The sequence below is a fragment of the Electrophorus electricus genome, chromosome 10 (assembly GCF_041902795.1).
Source record: "Electrophorus electricus isolate QZ-2024a chromosome 10, ASM4190279v1, whole genome shotgun sequence".
Taxonomy (NCBI): domain Eukaryota; kingdom Metazoa; phylum Chordata; class Actinopteri; order Gymnotiformes; family Gymnotidae; genus Electrophorus; species Electrophorus electricus.
This window is the reverse complement of record NC_137506.1, coordinates 18614488-18638276: the sequence shown is the minus strand read 5'-3', so window position 1 is coordinate 18638276 and position 23789 is coordinate 18614488. Positions and strand designations below refer to the sequence as shown.

The 23789-nt window shown below is 41.0% G+C and overlaps 3 protein-coding genes across 7 annotated transcripts in view; 2 read left to right on the top strand and 1 right to left on the bottom strand.

The window, feature by feature from the left end:
* Positions 1-217, top strand: part of mrpl33 (mitochondrial ribosomal protein L33) — a 2631-nt gene extending 2414 nt beyond the window's left edge. The window contains exon 4 of the mRNA XM_027001479.2: positions 1-217. This exon is cut by the window's left edge and continues 111 nt beyond it. The gene's annotated coding sequence lies outside the window, so the exon portion shown is untranslated.
* On the bottom strand, positions 214-22428 carry rbks (ribokinase). 3 transcript variants are annotated; one of them, XM_027001477.3, is made up of 9 exons: positions 22289-22406; positions 19851-19909; positions 14225-14357; positions 13348-13411; positions 13177-13239; positions 12336-12500; positions 10156-10247; positions 7947-8135; positions 214-1065 (listed from the first exon to the last, which is right to left on the bottom strand). In XM_027001477.3, exons 2-9 carry the CDS (start codon positions 19904-19906, stop codon positions 892-894), a joined length of 936 nt encoding a protein of 311 aa, XP_026857278.1. In that variant the 5' UTR covers positions 19907-19909; positions 22289-22406; the 3' UTR covers positions 214-891. The 3 variants fall into 3 exon arrangements, with proteins under 3 accessions (XP_026857278.1, XP_026857277.1, XP_081577850.1); XM_027001476.3 differs by lacking the exon at positions 22289-22406 and adding an exon at positions 21279-21400; XM_081721724.1 differs by lacking the exon at positions 19851-19909 and having other exon boundaries at positions 22289-22428.
* The window catches only part of babam2 (BRISC and BRCA1 A complex member 2), a 55449-nt gene continuing 53974 nt past the window's right edge, over positions 22315-23789 (top strand). For 2 of the 3 annotated variants that reach the window (XM_081721721.1, XM_027001475.3), the window contains exons 1-2: positions 22315-22451; positions 23154-23230. In XM_081721721.1, the coding sequence (XP_081577847.1) occupies positions 22315-22451; positions 23154-23230 (214 nt within the window). Of the gene's footprint in view, positions 22452-23153; positions 23231-23789 lie in introns of those variants that run through there. The other variant, XM_081721722.1, reaches the window with a different exon arrangement.

Sequence of the window (23789 nt, the reverse complement as noted above, 5' to 3'; positions counted from 1 at the left end):
TTCTTAAACACTGGGCTCATTTGCATCGCCACAAATCATTGCTAAGGATTAGACATTTGAGTAAGAGTTTGAGGACACACTGGAACCGACTGATCTGTCTTTCCTTCCCAGCATAATGGGTTCTGGACCAAGCACTGGTGTGGCTATCATAGACATGTCTATGTCAGACATATTTAAAGTCATTTTCATTTATTTAAATAAATAATACTCAAATACATATTTTGTATTTTTAATTAAGTAATTTGTTGAGCAAATCTCATAACAGGTTATGATGGAAAGTATGGATTTTATAAGTACTGAGATTACATCGCTCTCTATTTTGTCGTCAAGGCAACCTAGGCATAAAGTGCTCCAATAGAATTGTTTATGAAAAGAATGCAAATATATCACGGGCTATACAAGTGAATCTTCTTGGCTTAATAATCATGATGTGGAAGCTGCATTATTTTGCTTATGCAAGGTCTAAGACAGCCTGTGTCTAAGCTAAACCTATTGTGATGCAAGTCTAACACCGTCTGCTCAATGAAAGCGTTCACATAGAGCGTCTATATGGCTGGAACACTAGGTAATTGTGATGTTGCTTCTTTGAGACAAAATATGTAGATATTGTTACTTTTTCAGTCTGTTAAAATCCTTAGGGATAATCTTGCCTTTTAGTACACCAGAAACAGCACATTACTGCAATAAGAGACAACATAATTTCTTATTTCACTGTTTAAGACATAAAAACATCAGTTGCAAGGTAGCATAAATCCCCTGCAAGTGACTAGATATATTTAGTTAATTTCCTAAGAAAAGGTTTCCTAGCATTGCATATCAGACAAGGCTTCTTTCAGTGCAGTGGTTCAGATGGATATTTATTTCTAAACAGGGAAGACGCCTTAAGGTGTTTTAAAATAGTTCTGGTGGCAGGTCGTTCTTGAATGGATAAGACATCTGAGTGCCGACGGTCTGCACGGACACAGCAGCTATAAGATTAGCTCGTCTGGCCATCTCTTCCAAGGGCATTGTGGGGTAGTGAGCAATGTAGAATGCCAATGCTCCGATGAAACTGTCACCAGCACCCTGAACCAAAGAAAATTAGACCTCAGACATGTTCACTGTTAAGCTTGTAGCTAATTTGAGTTTGGTTGAATTTGGCTAAACTATAAAACCGTCAAAGCATATATGTGCATCAATATTTGCAGTATGGTAAGGGAAAAACAACTCCCAAGGCAAATATGTATCTGAAATAATGGTCAATAAGGTAACAGGTCATCCAATATTTGCAATGAAATTGTGATTTACACATCTTATTCATGAAAATGAATTTGTAAAAAAGATTTACAATTTTTTTTCTGCCACATGCTTTCAAATCTTTGGGTAGGACTGGGCTGTGTAACTCAAGAACAGCTGCAAAAAATTTGCTTGAGATATGTATGTAAATTCCCATGAAAGGTTTTTTAGGGAAAGGATGTGACATACAGAATTAGTGCTATCAAACCAGATGTGGGTGTTATGTGATGATAGTCCTGTACGCAACCATGTTGAGTCATATATGCTTGTCTGGATCAGCATTGGTCATTGAGAGTAACTCAGCAGCATTGCTGACTTGGGGACAGGTCACTGGGTTCAGGGTTGAACAAGAGACTTTGGGGTTCCCTTGACTGGTGAGGCATTGTGCTGGGATTCAACCCCTCTGAGAAAGTTGGATTCGTGGGCTTCAAGCTAACTTTCCTACTTGGACCAACAAGGTCACTTGGTTAGAAAATGGACGTTTCAATGTTCCTTCAAATGTTTTGCTATATAGCCCTAGGATTTAGCCTTTTGGATAAATAATCTTCTTGCTTGGACAATGTCAATGTATGGCAACATAAAAAAAAAAAAACTTTCCAATGTTCCTTCAGTTATTTGTGTACATACATGTCCGTATATGTACATAATATGTATGAGTGTTTCACTGCAACTTCGTTTCTTATAAATTATCAAATAATAGTCACACTTTACTATTTAAGGAAAGAAGTATTAATCCAAACTTTTGCATCAAAAATGTGTAATACTGTCTCTGATAACCCTTACAAAAACACCTAAAACACACAGGATTTCCATTGTGCAAAAGTATGTCGAGGGGATACAGACAGGAAAGCAGTGGGGAATTTAGAAATTTACTGAGATTTGACCAGAGATGACTCTGGCCATTGGTTCTCATGAGCTTGTCTGGTTATTAATGGAAACAGCTCTTGGCTTCTCCCTCAAATTTCCTTCATCCTAACAGCAATGACATTAGCAGGCTTGACTGTTTTAAACTTCCCTCATGATTACATGGTTAATTAGCCAAAATCCATTCTAAATTGATCACTGTCCACTGTGGTTCAGGTTATCTTAAATCTAAAATGGTTGGACAAGTTGAGGAGACAACTGTGGCAGAGACTACTGTGTGGTCATGGGCTGACTGGAATATTTCTCAGTTGTCTGTTAATGACGCCACCCAATATGACTGAACTAGTTTGCAATTTCCTCCCAGCAAATTATTCTGGTAAGACTCCCCCCAGCCTCAACCCCCTATGACCAGACAAATAATAAAGATGTCACACAAAAAAATCTTACACTTGAAATCTCAACTAAGAAAGTTGTTTAGTTGGATATAGCAATGAAATATATTCAACACCAATGTGCATAATCCACATAAGTTTCACACACTGGTGATTACAAGGTGCTAGTCTTTTTAGGTGAGGAGAAAGCCCTCCCAGCCTTAATAGGTAGCAAGGAGGCTGGAATGTGAGAACATTGGCATCCTATCTGACACTCAGCATGGCAGATAGCCACTACCTCTCCTGGCCTACACATGAAGATTACGGTTAGCTGCTTGTCTATCAAATGACAAATATTAGCAGTAGTCAATCAAAGTCAAGGACCCATCTCACTTTTTTGTCCCCGCCTGCAACGCCCCTTCCCCAGATGACTGCAAACCTTTGCATAGCATGGACATGTGCATACAATATGAGGAAAGATCTAAACAGGTGTTCATCAGTTGCATCATGCTCACTGTGTTGCACAATATACTATTATTCTAATGTCTGAATCACTCAGGAACAAATTTTTCATAGTCTTTGGAATCCAACAGAATTCCCCCTCAAATAGAGTAAACATTAAATACAAATAGCTGTTAAAATGGCAGGTCAAGATATCGGGGAAAATTTGGTTTGTTGGATACTGAGAAAACAGACTAGAACAAACAAGTTATTCCATTCACTTATTATGTCTTTCAACTTGTCACATTCAGAACAGCTTGGGATACTACTCCTATACCCACTCCCTCCCACAACTTCCTGAACGAAACTTAGAAGAGAGTTTACCACAAGCTTCTGTTAGGATTACTGGTTACATTTTCCCTGGCCTCTTTATAGCGATGGGAAAAGCCCTCCCCCACAGGGAGAGTTTTGGTGGACAGCTTACATCACCATGACACGTTGCTGGGTGATGTCTTTTTCCCCATGTAAGCTAACACTGTTGTCCGTTGGGTGCTCGCTGCATCGTCCCCCTTCTGCGCGTCTCATTTCCAGTCTGCCTGTGTGATGACATCACTCTCCCCACGTCATTGGGTGATGAGTGGTGTTTTCCGGTAAACCCTTGCCCTTTGCGGTGGGTCCGATCCTGTCTCCCCCTCAGCAGGCCGGGGCCTACCTCATTCTGATTGTCTGGACCCACTCGGCGTTGGGTTGCCTGGCAGGGCAAGAGCCTGGCCCACCCGTAGTCAGTCGATGTTTGTGTGTGCGTGAATGCAGTGAGTAGGAGAAGCAAGTTTAGTCTGCAGATGAACATATTTATACACATGGGGATGACGTTCTCTCACACCCACAGGCTGGACAAATAGGGAACGCAGGCCTGCATTCGATTTAAGAGCAAAACGAGGAGCCCGAGGAAGTCCTGCAGTCTGCAGACCCAGACCAGCTTTGACGTGAACTGAGCTGCACCACGGACTCGAGGAAGGCTGTTTTGCATGCCACAGGCTATAGCTCAATCCTAGTACCTAACCAATAGTAAAAAAAATTCAAGGCATTGTAGACTACAAATGATATATTTCTATTGTTCAGAACCTAATGTGCTAGGGCAAGTATGTACATGGCAGGTGCAAGCAAAGCCAAATATAAACTCAAGCTACAACTGAAAAAACAGAGGTTTTAACCACATGATATTTTTTCAACATAATTTAGGTAAATCCTAACAGTGAGTAACTTCATATAATACCTTATTCTTCATAAAGCCAGTTCTCCCAGTGCTGCAAGAACATAATCTAGTTTTGGTTATGAGCATTTTTTTCTGTGTTCAGCAGGCCTTTACCTTTTACTGACTGTGAAACGGATGAGTAGGCCTTTGCATCTTTAGTTTTTTCATGTGTAGCAAGGCTTTGCCAGGGAGCCTGGCTGCCAATCAAGTGCAGCTGCTGGTTTCAACTTGAGACTGACTGGAATACAGCACACAAATTCCAAGGCCCACAGAAGAAAAGCAGAGTAGTGATTAATCTAATAAGAATGTCTACTATTTCGGGAGTCTGTGACTGCCCCTTGAAATGGTTTTGGATCCATAAACCTGGATGTGAACAAGTTGTGCTGCAGTAAAACAAGCTGTGTCACATTTAGACGAGACATGCAAGGCCATGAAGTAGCTACACTAAAGATGAGATCCATGGCAAACTGCTCAGCAGTAAAGAAGGGGATTCTGGGATTAGAACACGTAGTGTTGGGGGAGATTGCGTTGGACAATGGTTGAGGCCTGGAGAACAGCAGCGTGCAGCATAGCTCATTTTACAGCTGTTTTGAAAGAGTCTCTGGACAAACTTTAAACTACTGCATTTTCACACCATCCCACACAGCAAAGATAGCCCTTACACATAAACACAATAGGCAGACATCACAGAATGCTGGTGATAGATCCACTTCAGTAACCTTCCCATGAAGGGGGGTGTTGGTGGTTAAACAGACATCCCCTGGGAATCTCATACGGTTTTAAACATGCCCCAGACTTGTCAAATCATTCAGAGAAAAAAATCTGGCATTCACCCCATTTCCCCGCTTAAAAAAAAAAACAGCTGAAGGAAAACAAGGCTTACTGGAAGAAGGATCAGGACATCCAAAAAAAGTTAAACAACTCAGGATTTATGGGTCATGAAAGCAGTGCGTGTGCAAGCCCACAGCCGAGTGGAAATCACCGTTGGGCAGCAGACGGCAGTGCTAACGGGTGAGTCAGGCGGGGAGGGCAGAGAAAGTGTGGTTATGGTCTACCCCCAGGGTACTGGCGCACAGGAGTTCACACGCTCAGGCAGGAGCGCGTTTGGGTGTTTACGTAAATAAGCAATGGAGAACTAGTAAAGGGACTATATATTGTATAAAAGTGTGTTTATTTAAGTGTGTGAGCGAGTGTAATGGACGGTCCAGGTATGTTTAAAGGAGAAGCAAGACATTGCCGTTAAGCAGAAAAGGAAAAGTGGTCAGGCCTCAGAGAAAGCGGTTAAAGGATAATGACATATTCAAGCCCCGTTCATTGCAAACAAGGTTTACAGTGCTGTGGGATTACTGAAGAGCTTCATCGCAGTGTACACTTACTGTCATGTTTGGCAGTCTAACAAGATGATTCAAATACTAGTTGGCCCAGATGGTTAGTTAGAATCTTTAAATCGTCCTTTAAATTGTTATTAAAGCAACACTCTGTAATTAGCCAAACAATACTACCACATGCAACAAACTAACATATACTAAAAATTGATCTCCACTCAGTATGTATTGTCACATTATTGTAATGTCTCTATTGGACTAGAATGTTTATCGTTATGTTTTAGATACTGACAATAATGATTATGATACACAATAGGTCTGCCCTCAACCTAATTTGGTACATTATTAGAATTTTTACAGTTAATGTTATCGGATCTTCAAACAAAACCTAATATTAAATATTGACTTTTTTCCTTTATTTGTTGTACATTTGATACATGTACTGTAATGGGCTGGGTGCACAACTAATACTATTCTCACAAACTACATGCCCTCTAACTCTGCTAACACTTATTTTGCAGAACAAAATTACAAATGGCACTTGACCGAGGTGATGCATTTACAAAGTATAAAATTGTTTAATGCTGTTCAATCTTAACAACCAATAAAAATCTGCTCAGCTTGGATGATCCTTTATGATGACATCCAGTAGAAAATCTTGTAAAGCATTCAGAGACAAAACATATACCAAATATTTATTTGGTATATTTTGGTAAAGGTTTCAAGGCATTCAGTGTCATTCAAACTTCTCTAATTCTAGTCACACATCTCATTCTCTCACATTTACAGAAAATATCTGCCTTTCACACACTGATCAACAGTTGATAAATAAAAAGTTGTGAATCTGCTGGTTGATATGTGGTGCCAAAACAAGAACTTAAGAGTTCTCACAATTCATATGATAATGCAGCAAATGCTCGGGTTGTTTAAAAAATAGCTAATATTATTTGAAGCAGTTAAAGTGGTGGCAATCCTGCATTTAGGTTTTCAAATGGTTAGGACTTACTGGTTCACTTGTGAACTGTGGTTTTGCTGTAAGCTTAATGAAATTAAATATTTAAATATTTAACAATTACATATTTAAAAATTAAAAATTGGTTTAAAATTTTTTCAAAGAAACAGAACTGTCCCATAGAAATAGAACTGTCTCATAAATTATTGCAATACGGATAAATTCACCAGGCTCCCTGAAAGCATGGCATCCTCCATCCGATAATCATTAGCTCATATTAACTTTGCTTAATATTTTATCAAGCTGTAATGAAAAATCATTTTCAAAATGCAAGCTTTTACCCTTGGATTCCTTTATGGATGGCAAAGATCTTCTGAGTGCAATTTAGTGTAGCCACTATAGATAAAATCAATACCAGCTTAATGACAATCATAATCTCAAGAAGAAAAAAAGGCCTTTGAGCCCACAAATGACACCAGAATTACTCACGCCAAAGCTGTTTCTTAGCACTATGCTACTCACCTTCAAACCTTTTCTATTACTATTTTATTTTTGGTAGCAAAACTTAAAAAGGACGTCTGTCTTGGCTATCCCTGACTAAGATGAGAAAATTTTGTTGTTCATTATAAAATGTATCATAGTGGTTTCCAATTCACACTGAAACATAAGAGCAGGAAATCTGAACTGTTATGTCACCATTGCTATCGAATCGCACCATCAAGAGAGTCATACTCTTTACAGATTGCTGTCTAAGAGGAAACCAGAGGACCCACATCCACTGTGTTTACTTGCATTGCTTCTTAATACTTAATTTCTAATTCATTCAGTTTTTGTTTGAAGACCTTCAAAGAGACTTTGTCAAATAGTGATCTTTTGACATCTGCCTCCCAAAAGAAAAAAACTCACATATCAGCACAAAAAAAAGTGGTCAAATTAAAGTGCTGTGAAATTCTGATGCACATGGCCAACAATACATCACTGAAATCAGCACTAAACATCACCTACTAAGAGACAAAATGTGTAGTGTCTGTCGGATAAGACCAATTGTAGTTAAGTTTGAATAGATTTGTCAACACTCATTGCCTTATCTAAAATACATTTTTCATTAATTCATGCCTGATCCATTGTTTGTGTTGATTACATTTGATATTACAAATAGTATTACATCATGATATTATGAATAGATGACGAGTGAGATGATATGTCTTAACACCGCTTACAGCAATGACAGCATTCAATATGACCACTTATGATAGCGCATGAAGTCCAAAATGATTTGGCATATATTATATTGCAACAAAACTTCTAGAATGTTGCCACCATTTCACAAGCATGACCAATAATGTTGTCTGGCGGGGTCAGCACTTTGGTGAGCGGGCAACAATCATGGGCAGGGCCTGCTGAGCTCTCCGGCCCACCCACATTGCCAGCTAGCTGTGGACACTGGCTCGTTTAGATCTTACCGTAGTGTCTGTGGCGGTGACCTGGCTGGTGGGCACATGTCTGGGCTCAGGGTGGGTGGCCTGCAGCACCACGCAGCCCTGTGGGCCCAGAGTGATGATGACTGAAGCACAGCCTCTGTGCAGCAGCTCCCGGCCGACACGCACGGCATCCTCCACCGATGCTACACACTCACCTGTCAGCAGCTCTGCCTGGAGGGGACAACAGGGTTAGCCAGGGACAAAGACCCTCCCATTCCCCAATCTATAGCCATCAAGCTGCGGTGTGAGTTATTATACAGCACATTGGCTGCACACCTCTCCCTAACGGTGAAGCATTCCTTCTTGGTTTGTTATACTTGCTGTCATATAAAGTCATATGAAGGTATAAATACGGCCGAAGCTACGTTATTTCCTTAGTTATCAATGAATATGCTTAAAAACGTGCTTATTCGTATACACATTAGGTATGTGTACTTTAATATTCAACTTCAGCCTGTAGCTACAGTTGTTCAGACACTAGTGCTTTCAATGATACGTTGTTTTATTGTATATAATCTCAGTGCAACAAATTATCCTATTCCAGTAATATATTCTTATAATAATAAATACAGATAGGCAAGCATAAACAAGATGCTTGCTTGTCCACATAGCCCAGATGTACTTCATTCCATCCTAGTAAACAATGGTTTATCACTGCAACAGCGCAGACAAAATAGAAATGAACCTGTCCTGCAGTGACAAAACGATGGCAGCGAATTTTGTGCAGCTGTGTGGGACCATGACTGAAATCAATGGAAGCACCATATTCGAATGTCAGCTGTGCAACGTGCCGCACTCCTAATGCATTGGCTTGAAGCTTGGATTTTGTGCACACTATTGCAGATATCTGCTGTGCAGTGATGGAAGTGTATTAGAAATCACTGAACAAGATTATTGGATCATAATGTAGAACTTTCAGCTTTCTGGCATTCTGTTCACACCAGTATGAATGTTCTCCATAGAGACCAGCCAGCACTGTTTACAGCAGTGAGATCATACTCCTCAATGGGCTAATGCACTGTTACTGATACACTTAATGTTAACAATGGAAACTAGGGCCTCGCGTTGGTCATTCAAAGTGCGTACTGCTGTGTGTTAGCCTCACACACTAAAGAGCTGTGCAGCATCACATGGTGAACGACCTTGATTAGAGGGTAGACACTGAAAAAGCCCTCTGCGCTGATGCGGTCAGAGACCACACATACATGCATGCACCTGGAGACTGCGTGGTATCGCTTTAAGGACTGGAGCCACGCCTGAGATCTTTAAGTCAGGGTAGACAGTAACCCTTTTATATCTGTAGACTGTAGATACTAACTTGACCCTCCTCTGGCCGGCTGCCAGAAGCAAATAGCACTCGGGTTACTCCGCTTTGGATGGGGATCTATCTGCTTCACTGTACTTCCAATTATTCATCTTTCACTGCCGCAACTGAAGCCTGGGGATGAAAGCGGGACTACTGGTGATGTGTATGCTGAGCTCTCACTTTCATGTCCCACCTGTACATTTTCCCCTCTCCAGCCTCCCTGCCACATCAAAGTGGGCCTGACGGAGCACTCTGGCTCTGGCTAGCAGTCCCAGCACCCTCAACGCCACAGGCCAAAGTGACTCACAGCCCACTCATCTGCCTGCCAGAGTGGTTGTTTCCACCCCCCCCCCCCCCCCCCCCCCCCCCCGGCCTTACTGTTTCCCATCAATCCAAGCCCTCGTCTGTCATCTTCTCCGGCCAAGGTGTGTGAGAGGGCGGCTCCAAGCACACCAGTTACGGTAAGAAAGGAAAAAAAATGGCCCACTCACACACACAGACACAGAGACACAGACACAGACACACAGACACACACACAGACACAGACACACACACACACACAGAGACACACACCAAGTATTTCCCACTAGGCTGAGGAAAAAGAAAACTGATGTAACTGTTCATGACCAGGAAGCACAATTGGGTTCTTATTCTTCTGCTATGCCTGTTTCAACACAACAACCTCCAGTGAACTTTAAGCCCTGAGGATAAACCATGTCATTTTATCTGCTCTAAAGGCCATTTTATCTTCTCTGTGCATTAACTTTATTTACTTAATCAAAAGCCAACAACTTTAAAACCACTTTATTTATCATACATACAATAACTTTGGCCTCGTTTCCTTATGAATGGGGTGTAGGATATGCATAAGTGACTTGCTTTCACCTCAGACTCATTGCAACAGAAGATGTCGGAGGCTTTGTAGAAGTCAGTGTGGAGGCCTGGAATCGCTGGGGCGGGGTTGAAGATAGTCTTCACTGTGGGGGATAGAAAAGCACAGAGGAGTGAGCAAACATCTACATAGGGGTCACATTAGGTCATTTCAAGCTGTCCATTCAGTTGAGAACAGACTTTTACTTTTTCTGTGACATGGCTGCGTTACAGGTTAAGGTTAAGAGGAAATGATGTCTCATGATGATGACGCACCCTACGCGCGTCACACTGTACTCAGTGTGAAACTTTAGTCAGGAGTCTGCTACACTTGATTTCGCTCTTTCTCCTTTCTCTGTCGAACGGTAGTTTCAGAATGATGTAAGTGGCAAATAATTACTTCCCTGTCCCTCCCAAGAACCCTGCAAACCACATAAAAAGCTATAGAAACCAAGACACTATCCACTTGTGTATTTCATTTCTAAACTAAGTGGGTTGCAACAGTTGCAAGTTAATATCTTTGCCAAATAACAGTTCATATGATATATTATTACTCATTATATTGTTTTATTTATAGCATAATCATGGATGTAGGCCAGTCACTATCACCATCAGCGTTTTTCACTTTTTTTGGTTTCTCTGAATCAAAGTGCATGCGTCATTTGATTGTTCAGCCTTTCATGTATCTCGGTAGCTATCACATGTATTCCCACCATAGCCGTCACTGAGGTAACATGCATCTGAAATCATCACTGATTAAAAAACTGTAATTCTCAAAGCGTCCAAACCAAAGAGGTGACGATAAAAACATTCATCATCTCATCATACAAAATATCTCTCTCTCTCTCTCACACACACACACACACACACACACACACACAGGAGAGAGCAGTGATGAGCTATGATATCTTTCCGTCAATGCTACAGGTGTTATTACACACATCTGGTGCAAAGGCTGGGGGGTGAGAGTGGGGTAACTATAGAGATTGAGTCATATCTGAAATGTTTACAGTTGGTCATGCCCCACTCTGAGTGTACTGTGATCCCCTTGATCAATACCAGTCATCGTAAACTACCCCCTTACCCCATAATGAGGTTCATAGCGAAAGCTTTATCCTCACCCCTCAGAGAGACATTGATTTAGTCACTGGTAATGGAGGCATTTACAAAAATGCCACAGTGACAAAGACCAGTAAAGGAAAGGTCAGTCTGTTGTGTGGATTTCTGTGCATGCTGACATGAAAAAGGAAAAGGAACGTTGTTAGATGCAAATGCACTTACATAGATAAGTCAGGTGAAATCTGACTATTCTGAGAGCATTCAAGTGGCTCTAATTATGTCTGAAATGTAGGAGAAAAAAAAAGAAGCTTGATCCTATGCCAGAATGAGCACTGGATCCTGCATCTTGCTACTCGGAGACCTGAAATTACACATTACCCCATAACAATGCTTCATAAAGGAATCAAATCATGTAACTGCACAGTGCGCCTGCGAATATATTGGAAATGGGTAGACAGAACAAAGTCCAATTTTCCTCCGATAAGTCTGTGGAGGTGGCATGTGCGTAATCCAAGCCTTGAGCCGCGGCTAAGTGCTATTCACACACGTCACTGCCTGACGAATCTATCCCAAGTGATATTCGCATAATCTGGGCTAATGGCCCAACGCTCAACACTCGATATGGTCTGCTAACACTGTCACTGCCATGTTCCTGGGCACTTCTGAGGTGATGAGCATTGGGGTGTGATGGCAGGGGGATTGGAGGGGGGGGGGGGTATAGGGGAAGTGGATGACCATCTGCAGAGCCCATCTGTGATCCAGTCGTACCACATCACAGTGCGTCTCCAAAACAAGACACGCGCACATTCTACGATCAGCGGGGACCTGCCTGGATAAGCTGTTAATGATGTCTGGTGTACATGACCAGTGGGAATTTCCAGCAGGGACTTTTTTTAATCTTTCTTATTCATCTACCTGAAACTGTGTAAGTCAAAGTACAATGTTAAGGATAAGAGAGGAAGAGATATCAGCTTATTGTTCAAAAACAGAAGGTGCAACCAAGAAACTATATACATCAGCAAAAAAAGAAGAGGCACGCAGCCAATGAAACTCACCGAACGGGATTATGACAGACAGACAGACATGGGCGGAGACAGGCAAAGGGGGGGCGGGGTCTAGACCCACAGGGGACTGACCGTGGTTCTTGCGGGCGATACGCAAGGCCTGCAGGGAGGTGTCTGGGCTGACCTCCAGTTGGCAGACGAGCACCTTGGCCTTCCCCAGGGCCCCCTGTGCCCGCTGCAGCTCCTCTTCCCCCAGCAGCATGTTGGCACCTGCCACAATCACGATGGCATTCTGGCCTGGGAAAGCAGCGCAGGGTTTTCAGAGATCTCTCCTTCTCTCAAATGCAGTTTCACTCGTCCATCACTTATAACCACACAAGAAAAGGGTTCACTCTAGCGTAACCTGTATATCTACCTGATCACAAACTCACACACACACAGAAACAGAGCTGTCACACTCATCACACAACAGCACTGCTGTTATGCTGACATCAGCATGAGGAAGTCCCAGGGCCTGCGTCCCAACATTTCTGCAGAAGCTTTCCTCATTCCTCCGACTTCCTCTACAGTTCACAGGATAACTGTTCCATCTCGGGTCACGCTGACAGGATGCTGGGAAGTTGTGAAATCGGCAGGTTGTTATGATGATCGTGACGTTGCTCTCCCTGTGGTGCTGGCAAGTTAGCCTGCGAATCTCCACCCGCAACCGGGTGGCCGCGGGCGGAGCTGCGATCAGTGACATTTACACGCCCTAGGGCCTCCCATACAGCACCAAGCTGCTAACACCACCCACCCGTGCCTAGGAGCACTGCTATATAAAACCACGCGGCTAGAAACTACGCTGCATGGGTGCTGAGAGACGCAGGTGGAGAGGCGCTCACTCATCCGGGGTTTGTTCACGAGGGCGTGTTTGTGACACGTTACTTTCGAGGCTTTTAAAACCGGCGGGTGCGACATGGCACCATCCCTCTACCTGCGGTGTTCACAGTGATGGAGGCAACTCCAGTCACAGCGTCGCTCGTCTGATCCACAAATGCTGCGGAGGGGCAGTGAGGCAGAGAGAAGACCAAGTCACTGCTAAAGCTGGAATTAGCCATTACTCTGATGCCATTCCATAATGTATAAGAAAATGAAAATGTATTACCTGTGCATATGCCATTGTCTTTAAAATTTTGAATATAGCTGTTTCCAAAAAAATCCTTGCCAACCTGGGAAGGAACAAAACATTTGCAGTTCAGGATATTCAGGATATAATAGGTGCTTAGGTACTGGGTTCAAACTGGGTTCAAATGGACTACATGATAGATTATTTTCTGTGAAGGATTATGAGCTCAAATGTGAATTAATTAGCTAGTAACAAATGCAAGAATTCCTAAAATTAAAGTTTATTCAAATTTAAGATGGAGAGCACAACAATACAGTCTTCCTCCTTTGTACACTGCCAGGGGAAAGTTCTGCTTTGATAAATCCAGCCAAGCCTTCCAGATGTGGCTACTCCACCCAAACACCTGCAACCGTGCTCTTAACTACTGTTCCCCTCTGTTTTCTTTTCTCTGAGAAGTTCGGCGCTGGGGTGCGGGGAGGAGGGGGTCCCTCTGTGCCCGCTGGGGCTACTTTTATCCCACTCTTAAAGACGTGCCAAGACAGGGGCTGCGCTCTACCTGGCCCACCGTCTTTCAAGTATAACCCCTTTCTTTCTGAAAGCACAGAATCCTATTTTTGGTGATGTGCGTATGCGTCGGTATTGACTGAACTCTTTGTGCTGATAAACACAGGCCTTTACTTCTTGTTCAGGCCTTCTGGTGGTGCACAAACAACAAAGACAAACAAGAACTACAAACTATGTTCCAATCCTGAAGTGATGGGTGTGAATGGTGGCCCTGTGCACCTGCTCTGCATTCAGCAGCAGAGAGCTTTGTGCTGGGCACCTTGTGAGTGAAGCAGGGCTCTACTGAACATCAGTGTGGAGGAGTGAGTGCCATGCAAACCTGGCGACAGGATGTTTTAACGGTTGTGGGTACCTTGCACACCATAGCGGTCCTGGCTCCCAGCCGAGCCGCCTGAACGCACTGGTTTGCCCCTTTGCCACCGAAGCCGATAAAGAACTTGTGTCCATGTATCGTCTCTCCTGCTTTGGGCAGCCGAGGGGCCTGGCTAGAGAGGTAGAAGGCAGAATGGCCTTTACGCTTTGGAGTTATTTTAGTGAAAATGGAACTTTGAGGCTTCTCCTCACTGTGGATGAGCACTGCTACACTCCAGGGTTACCAAACTCAGTTCCTGGAAGGCAGCATGACAATTTAATGTTTATCCTGCTTCAACACAGCCAAATTGACTCGTCACGGGATTAGGAATCACCTGATGAGTTAAGTAGAGTGTGTTAAATCAGGAATGATATTCAACTCTGCAGTTCTGTGGAGCTCCAGGAGTTTAACACAACTGTTAAACACCATGTGCAATTAAATTCCTCCACAGTCATAATACCAACCACTCTATGTGCAGCATATACTTATGAAACTTAACACTCAGTGAATGAATTAGTAGACCATATATCACTCAGTGTTTATTAGGTACTCGGTGCTTTTAAAACAGCAAACTGGCGACTTCAAAGAGGAAAAGGGGAATATACATTCAGCATCTCCTTTATTAGAAACCCCTCATACATACACTCCCTGGCCACTTTATTAGGTGCGTCCATCTAATAGGTACATTTTATAAGCATACCATTACAGACTGTAGCCTGTCTGCTGCTGGCATGCAGAATTCATCTGCACAATTCATCTGTTCGTAATTGGTCAGTCTCTGACCACAGGTGTCACGCCATTTTCAACACACCATTAACAATGACACGGAAGTGTTTACATGGGTGTAGGTGTTGAGCTGGTGTTTATCAGGCATGGCAGAGTTGCTGGGGTTTTTTTTGTTGTTTGTTTGGTTGTTTTTTTTTAAACACATGCCAGTGCCATTGCTGGGTTTTGCCACCCAGAAATTATGTGATAAGAACATGAGCATTAATAAAGGGCATCTTAACGGGGACAACCAGTGAATAGACATACATAAGAATTTCACAAGACTTATATGGGTGGCAACAAATATTCACAAGAACAATGGGCCTTCCCAGTACCAGCAACAATTAGCCAGTAAAAATCACATTAGTAATGAAACATTTGGCTGACATTTTGATTTGAAAGCAACAGCGACCAGCCAGGATTAGAATGCATGAGTTTTGATATTTTTGACTAATAAGTCGCTGAAACCGGCTCAGTAATGTAGGAAATCTGATTCATGTACTATGCTGACTGACTATAGTGTGTAAGAAAGTGATTTACACTGCACTTGTACTTTAACCATTTATCCACAGCATTTTGAAATGGCAGTGGTGTATGTGTGTATATATATGTGTATATGTATGTGCATGTGTATATATATCTGTGTGTGTATGTGTGTGGGTGGGTGGGGGGCATTTACTGGAATACAATAACTGAAGGAGCTGTTTATGAGTGAAAACAAATTCCTAAACCTTCTAAATATAAGGCAAGGGCTCTGAACTGCAGAGCAAGGTAACTGCTTTAATGCTGCAACACATGACATTACAGAGAGAGCTTCCATCTGCTTCTCACCCAACCAAAACAAGCAGCCATTACTCATTCTATCGTAGAAGAAAGGGGAAAAAATCCCATACCCAGGTTGAGACCGAAAGCCTCGACCTGGCTCCAATCCACCATGATTTTTCTTGATAGCAGAATGGGCTGATAAACTTGTTTTTCCCTGTTTGACTTTCAAGCATGTGTTGTTTGTGAGTTTGGAAAGGGGGATTTTACAGTAAGTCAGTTTATTTTAATAAAGGCACTGCATGCCAGGTTTCCAGTAATCAAATGAGTTATGATCTTTCTTGGGATAGGTCTGTCAATGAGATAGTTGTTGGATTAACCATAAATTTCCAAAATCGATGGTTAGAGACTGGGGAAAACAAACAAGAACACAGGGTCAGCTGAGAGTGATACTCTCCACACACACACACACACACACACACACACACACACACACACACTTTATATATAAAATTAGTCTCGCCTCATCCTGGACAAAAATGAAGAAGAACAGCGGATAAATGCTGATAAAACCAGGCTTGGCATCCCTCAAAAAGACGTAATACCGTCTCTCCCACACTCCACGGTGAAGGGCCGCAATCTGATGGTACTTCAGTTCCAGCAAAAGGTCAGCGTTCCAGTTCCACTCAGCCAGCCCCGCTCCAAGTCTCTGCCACTATCGTGGACGTGAAGCATGCCAGCGTACAGGAGCGCCGCGGTTTCACCGCTAGCGCTTTGTAATTTGATAGCGCGTCTCAAATCTAATGATGTCCGATTGAGTCAGCGTCTGGAATCAGGTAAAAGTCAGACTAACCACGCCCGTCCCAGTCACTCGTTCTGTTGTTTGTTAGAGAGAAGCGATCCGTCAATCAATTGCATCGCCAACTCTGACCCAGTCGGAGCGCTGCGCACTGTCGCGGGCGCCGAGGAACCACAACAGGTGGCATGTGACGTGGGCCGCGTAGTAGCTTGCTCATTACATCCTTTTTCATTTCTTTTTATTTTCCTTTCTGCAAAGATTGGAGGAGAACACCACGAAGCGCGAGCAAGATGTCCACATAAAAAAACAAAAAACAAAAAAAACGCTTTAACCCACAGGCCAGCACAAAACAAAACCTTTCAGAGACAACCTTCGCTCGTTGCTGGGGAGGCCTGACTCATGGCAAGATGCATGATAACGGAAGATCATAGCACCTATATGGGCTACATGCATAGTGGCACATATACCTTCTACACTATGTTTCGCAAGGGATTTTTTTAATAACACCCCTTCTATTACACACCTTTCTTACATGTAGCTAATGAAATCCCAGTAACACTATTTAGAATATAAAGACACAATGATGAAAGAAAATGGCTTTGCCATAACTAATATGTTCCCGATTGTCTGTACAATATGTTAATGATTATCACAATATTGCAGTATTGATATCTCAGAGAGTCACAATATGTAAATGAGCCCTCTAACAAATCACCTTTGTTTAACTGTGTTTTATTGCACTCTGGTGAATTCACCAGATTCAGAAAACTCAGAAAAAATATTTCCAGGTCAAAATTCTGCAGGCCAGTCTTCATCTATGACAGACCAAGGGTTCACCACTGTGTTTTTAAATTATATACCAAGACAAACTGCCATTGCAACATCAAAACCATACAGTGACAACAACATTTGGTCCCTATTAGGCAGGCCTACCCTATCTGAACAGACCAGTGTGGCTGTACTGCTTTGAGAACTGCTAGGTTGGTCAGCAGGGGGCGCCCTCTGGCTTTAGCACAGCCACACAGATGGTTAGCAGGAGATGCAAGTAGATGTTTCTGTCTCACTGTCACACAAGCACAGACACACTTTGCCTAGGCCGACACCAGCACACCCACACCCACCAGCCGGGGAGAAAACTGGATTTCATACTTCAAAGTCATGCATAGCACTTTGATGGGCTAGGAGTGTGTTTCAAGAATCCTTCAAAAAAAAGCCTGCAAAAAGGAAAAAAAAAAGGGAAGAAAAAACCCACAAACACAGACATTTCCCATGAGAGCTGTTGCCTAACTGATGCAGCCTCTGGTTTTCAAAGGGCATATTTTTAATGAGTAAAGGAGGGGGAGATTTGGGAAAGAAGGGAAATCAGAAGATAAATGAAGGCATGTGTGTTTAATAACCCTTTTGGAAGGTCTTTTAGAGTGGATTCTGTGAATATCATCGCATAACAAAGCCAGAAAAACATGACTTTTGTCACTGCGGACAGAGTGACAGTGAAGAGAAAACACCGCCAATCTTATAGAATCCCTAGCCATTTCCCTTCTGTGTGGGCAAGCATTTAAGATTTTTTCAAAGAGCAGGCTGAGAGGTGCTAATCTCTCATTAATGTGCTTCACACAATCTTCATACTAGGAAAATCCAAAACCTCATTTAATGCAAAGCATTTTCACAGTTATTTCTTTTAACTTGTCCTAAACTGTACATGTTCTTTTCCTGCAGGAAATATATTTGTGTGTACAGTATCAAATGCAGTTCCAGTGCATGCACCCACAACAAAAGGTGTGGGCTGTTGGTGGCTCTTATGTATTGTGCTGAACTCTTTTTCTCAGATGCAATATATGAAATAAAAATATGCAGACTTGCATTTAGAGACTTAGTCTGAATCTGTATTTGGAATCAATATCTGAATCTATATCTGTAGGCCTAACCCAACATTAACATTACAGAACAACATATAAAAAAAAAATGCAATCTGGATATCAAAAAAATCCCAACAACAATACTGTTACACCCACAGCAAAGAAACTTGGCAAGGGAAAATAAAAAATATTTGAAGTGTTTTGAAAAAAGACAACAACAACAACAACAAAAAAAACCTGGTGTACTTCCCAATCAGCAATGCCCAGGCATAAAAACAACTGCAGCTGAGAACAGATAAATGATCAGAGCTTTGAAGAAAACTCTGATACAACTTTGACTGAATTGACTAAGAACCTCCATAGTGCGAGGCCGAAGGTAACATCATCCACTATTGTCCAGAAGAGTTCCAGAATAATCCATATTTGACCACAACATGCAACCGTCCAAGGAAGAACAGAAAGGTCTAATTACAATGTACAAAACAAGAGATATGATCAGATATAGTGTTGCAGCAAAGGGTTGTCATCAGGGTTAAGAAGACTTGACAAGGAACAATTTCCATCAATGTGATGGCAATCTGTAGAGGAAAGGTATAAAAAAGCTGCTGACATTTTGAAGCAAACCACTTCCAACTGTGAAACACTGGGGAGAGTATGGCTTCAGCATTTATAGACACCTTTGGCACTGGTTTATTCAGCTTAACTGATGATGGAAACAGTGTGAGCAGAAAGACTTGCATGTAAAACAATATGTATAAGAAATTGGGCAATACATTTAATTGGACAGGGCTTCATCTTGCATCAGGATGACAACCTCAGTACACACCATCAATACAACCAAAAGATTTATCAGGGGAGAAATGGGAAAATGTAGAAAGCTCACTTTGCTTACTAAAGATTGTGGTAGGAAGCACAAAAAGTGTATTTACTTTTTAAAAAGTACAACATATTAACAGTTCTTTTGAGAGTATAGGGCAATTTTTACTGCCTTGATACTTATAGGGTAAAAATACCGTCTAATTTAGAAAAACCTGAAGCTGTAGATATGAATTGCTTCTATAGGCAACATGACTGGGAGGCACGTGACACCAACAGCCGACAAGATCACTGGACAGTGATTCATGCCATGGGATGCCAGTTCCTCTAACTTCCTATGGTAGGTTGGAATTAGCTCCTAGTGGAAAGACCCTCCACTTGCAGAGTTATTTTAAAACTGCAGCAACTGTGTGTCATAAGTAAAATGTTCCATAAGCATGAGTAGGAGTAAGAAATATAAGCATAGTGTCACGTGTATACCTTAATGTTAAGAACATATGATTAAACTGGGTTTGTTAACACTTATATACCAAAGGTAGGACACAGTTGCTGTCAACTGTTGCTTCCATTATTAATCCTAATAAATGACTGTTTATGTGAAATAGCAATTTTATTTGCATGTGCTCACCTGACCAGATCAGTCATACAGGAGCCCACTACCACAACATTCACTTCTTCAGTCATGTCCTGATAGCCAGAGAGAGAAAGCGATAATAATTTAAGTCAACAACCCATCTGTACATTGATACATCTTAGTATTGATATCCCAAATAGAACTAGAGGATGACGTATTACTACTTGGCTTAACATTAGGCTATTACATTGGTGCAGGTTTGGCTGTCCATGCATGAAAAATCAAATGCAACGGTGCCTGAGATGCTGAAATAGAACCTCAGAAATTTTCCACCACATATTCTGCAATGATAAAACATGCAGTGTTTTGATTTGAAGCTGATGAGAAGGAAGTAGATTTGAATTACAGTTTTCAAGAAGAGTGCCTGCCTAATGTTTTCAATAGGTTAGAAATAGCATTAATTGTGCTCCATTTTGAACATGTGCCTATTGCACCAGATTGCTCCATGTGATTGACAACAGCCCCCAAAAAAATCCTTCATTAATTCAATCCCTAGCGTGTAGGCTATGGATGTAAATAGTAGTGTGCTAATCTGCGCAAATCTCCTAACAGTCCTAAAGCACTGTGAAAGCTTGGCTGTTGGCTATGGAACAACCTACATTTTCTCATTAGCAACAATATCTTCTGCACTGTCTACAATATATATATATATATATATATATATATATATATATATATATATATATATATATATATATATAAACTTTTCTTCAAATATCTAAATGCAATCCATACATAGTCCTGAATTTTGGTTATATATATATATATATATATATATATATATATATATATATATATATATATATATATATATATATATATACACACACACACACACACACACACACATCTAATAAACTGTCCAGTATATATTTGATTTTTAAATCACAGTAACGTTACTATAGTTACTGTAACGTGTTCAGAAATATTATTTTGTGAAACCGCAAAATGTAGTTCAAAGTCCACGATGGCCTCCAAGTGCAGTCATAGCAATAAAATGTATTGATTACGTGGATTTAAATAAGATTTAAAATAAAATAAAATGATTCACTACCAGGTTATCTAGCTAGCTACTACCTTACAGACGAAACTAGAAAACATGATTTACGTCCAAGACGTTTTAGCTGCAAAACTTTATTTTGTGTGATACATAGTAGCAAGTTGACTAGCTATGAGATATTTTCAAAGCCCGAGACAGACTTGTAAACTAAGCTCAGTGTGTTTACAGGGTACAAAAATAGAGCTTGCTCACAAGTCAGGTGTAACGATAGAATTAGAAAGATCATATCTGATACAAATAATGAAACGGATCCCCTCACAAGACCTCAAGTATGACAGGTTACAGTTATTTACTGTGCCACCAGCTAGAATCCATAAAAGTGTCACCACTTTTAATACTCAGTCAAACATATGACACTTTACCTAGGGTCCAAATGTGCTGTCAGGGCAAAAGTGTGACCTAACTGTTCCCTCTCTGGCTAACAAACTAAAACTCACTTCACGAAGCTTAGATGAAACGGAGACACGATGTGTGTATATCTAAGGGTGGAACATAAGACTATATGGTCTGAGAAGCCCTTATACATTCCTGTTTCATTTATTTATTTTGTTTGATCATTTAACCAACTGTAGGTATGTTGACATAGAAAGGGCACGACGTCCAAAATTTACATAAAACTATTGGTTCCATTTGGTTCAAAAGCGTTGATCAAAAATGTAAACCCAGTTTCGCAAAACAGGCATTCTTTTAGAGAGCCTCAAGAAAGTCCCCAAACAACAATACCGGAAGTGGGGAATGTATTCGTCTAGGAAGCTACCTCTGAAAAGTAGTTGTATTTACTCATTGTAAAGGTATATATCAATGCCATTTAATATTTCAATTTGTTGTTACCCATGTGAGCGAAACAAAACTTAGAAAAACAGTGCAGTTTAAATGAGTCTTAAATAAGACAAGCTCTATCTTAGCAAGCCTGTTAGTTGGCATGTTAACTAGCAGATAGCCTAGCTGTGAGTAGAATGAATTCTACTAGTCATTCTTTAATAACTAAGATACCTATCTAGCCAACTATGTTCCTAAGTTTGGTTAAAATGTTATCCTAGTGTTCCTTTTTTTGTCATGTAGCTAAAGCGTTTTGCTTTCATTGGTCCACAACTCAAGCGTTGTTCAGAGTAGTCCAGGAAATTATTCACCCTCGCACAAACGTACCTCGTTAGCTAGCTGCCTAGCTAGAGTTTACCTGTTAGTTTTTAGTGTTTATGTCAATAATAGGATTTACGAGTTGCAGTCGGCAAAGTTCCTTAAGTGAGTAGTCATACATAGTAGATATTCAGATTTCAGTATTAACTATTGTAGCTCAGGTGTTATTAGAGCAAACACACCTTTATGTGATGCAGAACAAATTCAAATTGTCTGTTATATTGTGCCACCTTACCCAGCAGAGTGATACCACACTGGAAGATGAACAGTCTTTCTCCAGAGGTGGCACTGAGCCGGATCTCCCCTGAGCTGCGGCCTTTGCTGTGCAGTGTTGTACGAAATGGTCAAGTTGGTTTAGACTCCACTAACTGTTTGCGAATCACTGACCTTAAGACTGGGTAAGTGTTCCATACTGACATATTAAATATATCAAGTGAAATAAGCATAAAAATATACAGAGCTTAAAAATACGTTCAGTGGTAGGAAGTTCTTCCATAGATTGGCAGATATGCAAATTGATCAGTGCACTCAGTATCATGTTTTAAGTTATGTACCTCTTTCACACATTTTCACATATCAGAATGGGTGAAAGGACACAGTACAGTCAACAACCACTTTTATTTTCTAATAACAGTTTTTATTACTAATAGATAGTATGTGTACAGATAGAGACCATAGCCCATATACTCTGTCGCCGACTACAGTACCCATCAGTACTGTACCTGTTAACAAACAATTTTGCTGACAGCACTGTGCCCAGTATGCTCAGTGCTGTACCCACTACCATGTCAGTGTTATGCTGTAAATGGTTAGATAATATCCATTTTGCTCTGGTACAGAGATTAGAAACCTGATCAGTGTTGACTAGTGTAGTGGGTTGCTGACTAACTGCATGCCAACTGATTGCACACTAATTGTGCACTAGAGTAGCTAATAGTGATCAATAAGTGTCAGCAGAAGGTAGTTGTTTCTAATAGAGTAGACTGTGAGTATATAAATTGAGTAATGGTGGTCTTTGTGAATCATAATGCAGTATGAAGGCATGGAGGAGTCAAAACAATTTTGCAGTCCTCTCTACTGCTTTCTCTCTTTCTTTCCAGATGCACATCTCTGACACCTGGACCCTGTTGTGACAGATTTAAATTGCACATCCCTTATGCTGGAGAGACTCTTAAATGTAAGTTGTAGACTAACTGAAGCACTCCTCTAACAGGATATTAACAGTGCAAAGTGTAAAACCAATATATAAATGTGTACCTTCCCACAGCTGGTAAAACTGGAAAGTTCACAAACTATAGTTCCTGTAATATATAGATCTAGCCCTGAAATAAGATAAAAGCTGACATTAGATAATATGTGCCTTTATTCAAAATTTTCCAAAAAGAAAGCAGATATATTATAATTGCTAAAATGTACAGTATTTATTCTTTTGAAATTAATATTGGGAATCATCATTAGCAGCTGTTTATGATAGAAATGAGAGGGTCATTTCTTGGAAGATGCCAAATATCTGCAGGAATGTATTGGATCTTTAATTCATAGTATTAAATGTTTGGTTAACTTTACTGCATTTTTCATTGTAAGCAATATACTAACAAAAGCATGTTCATTATTATAATCTAAAATGTATGCAGTTAGCTACGATATATTCATTTTGCACAGGACTGATGAGTGAATTTAATTGTGCCGTGCGAAGTTTAACAGTGTGTAGGGTAGCCTACAGAATGGTAGCCATA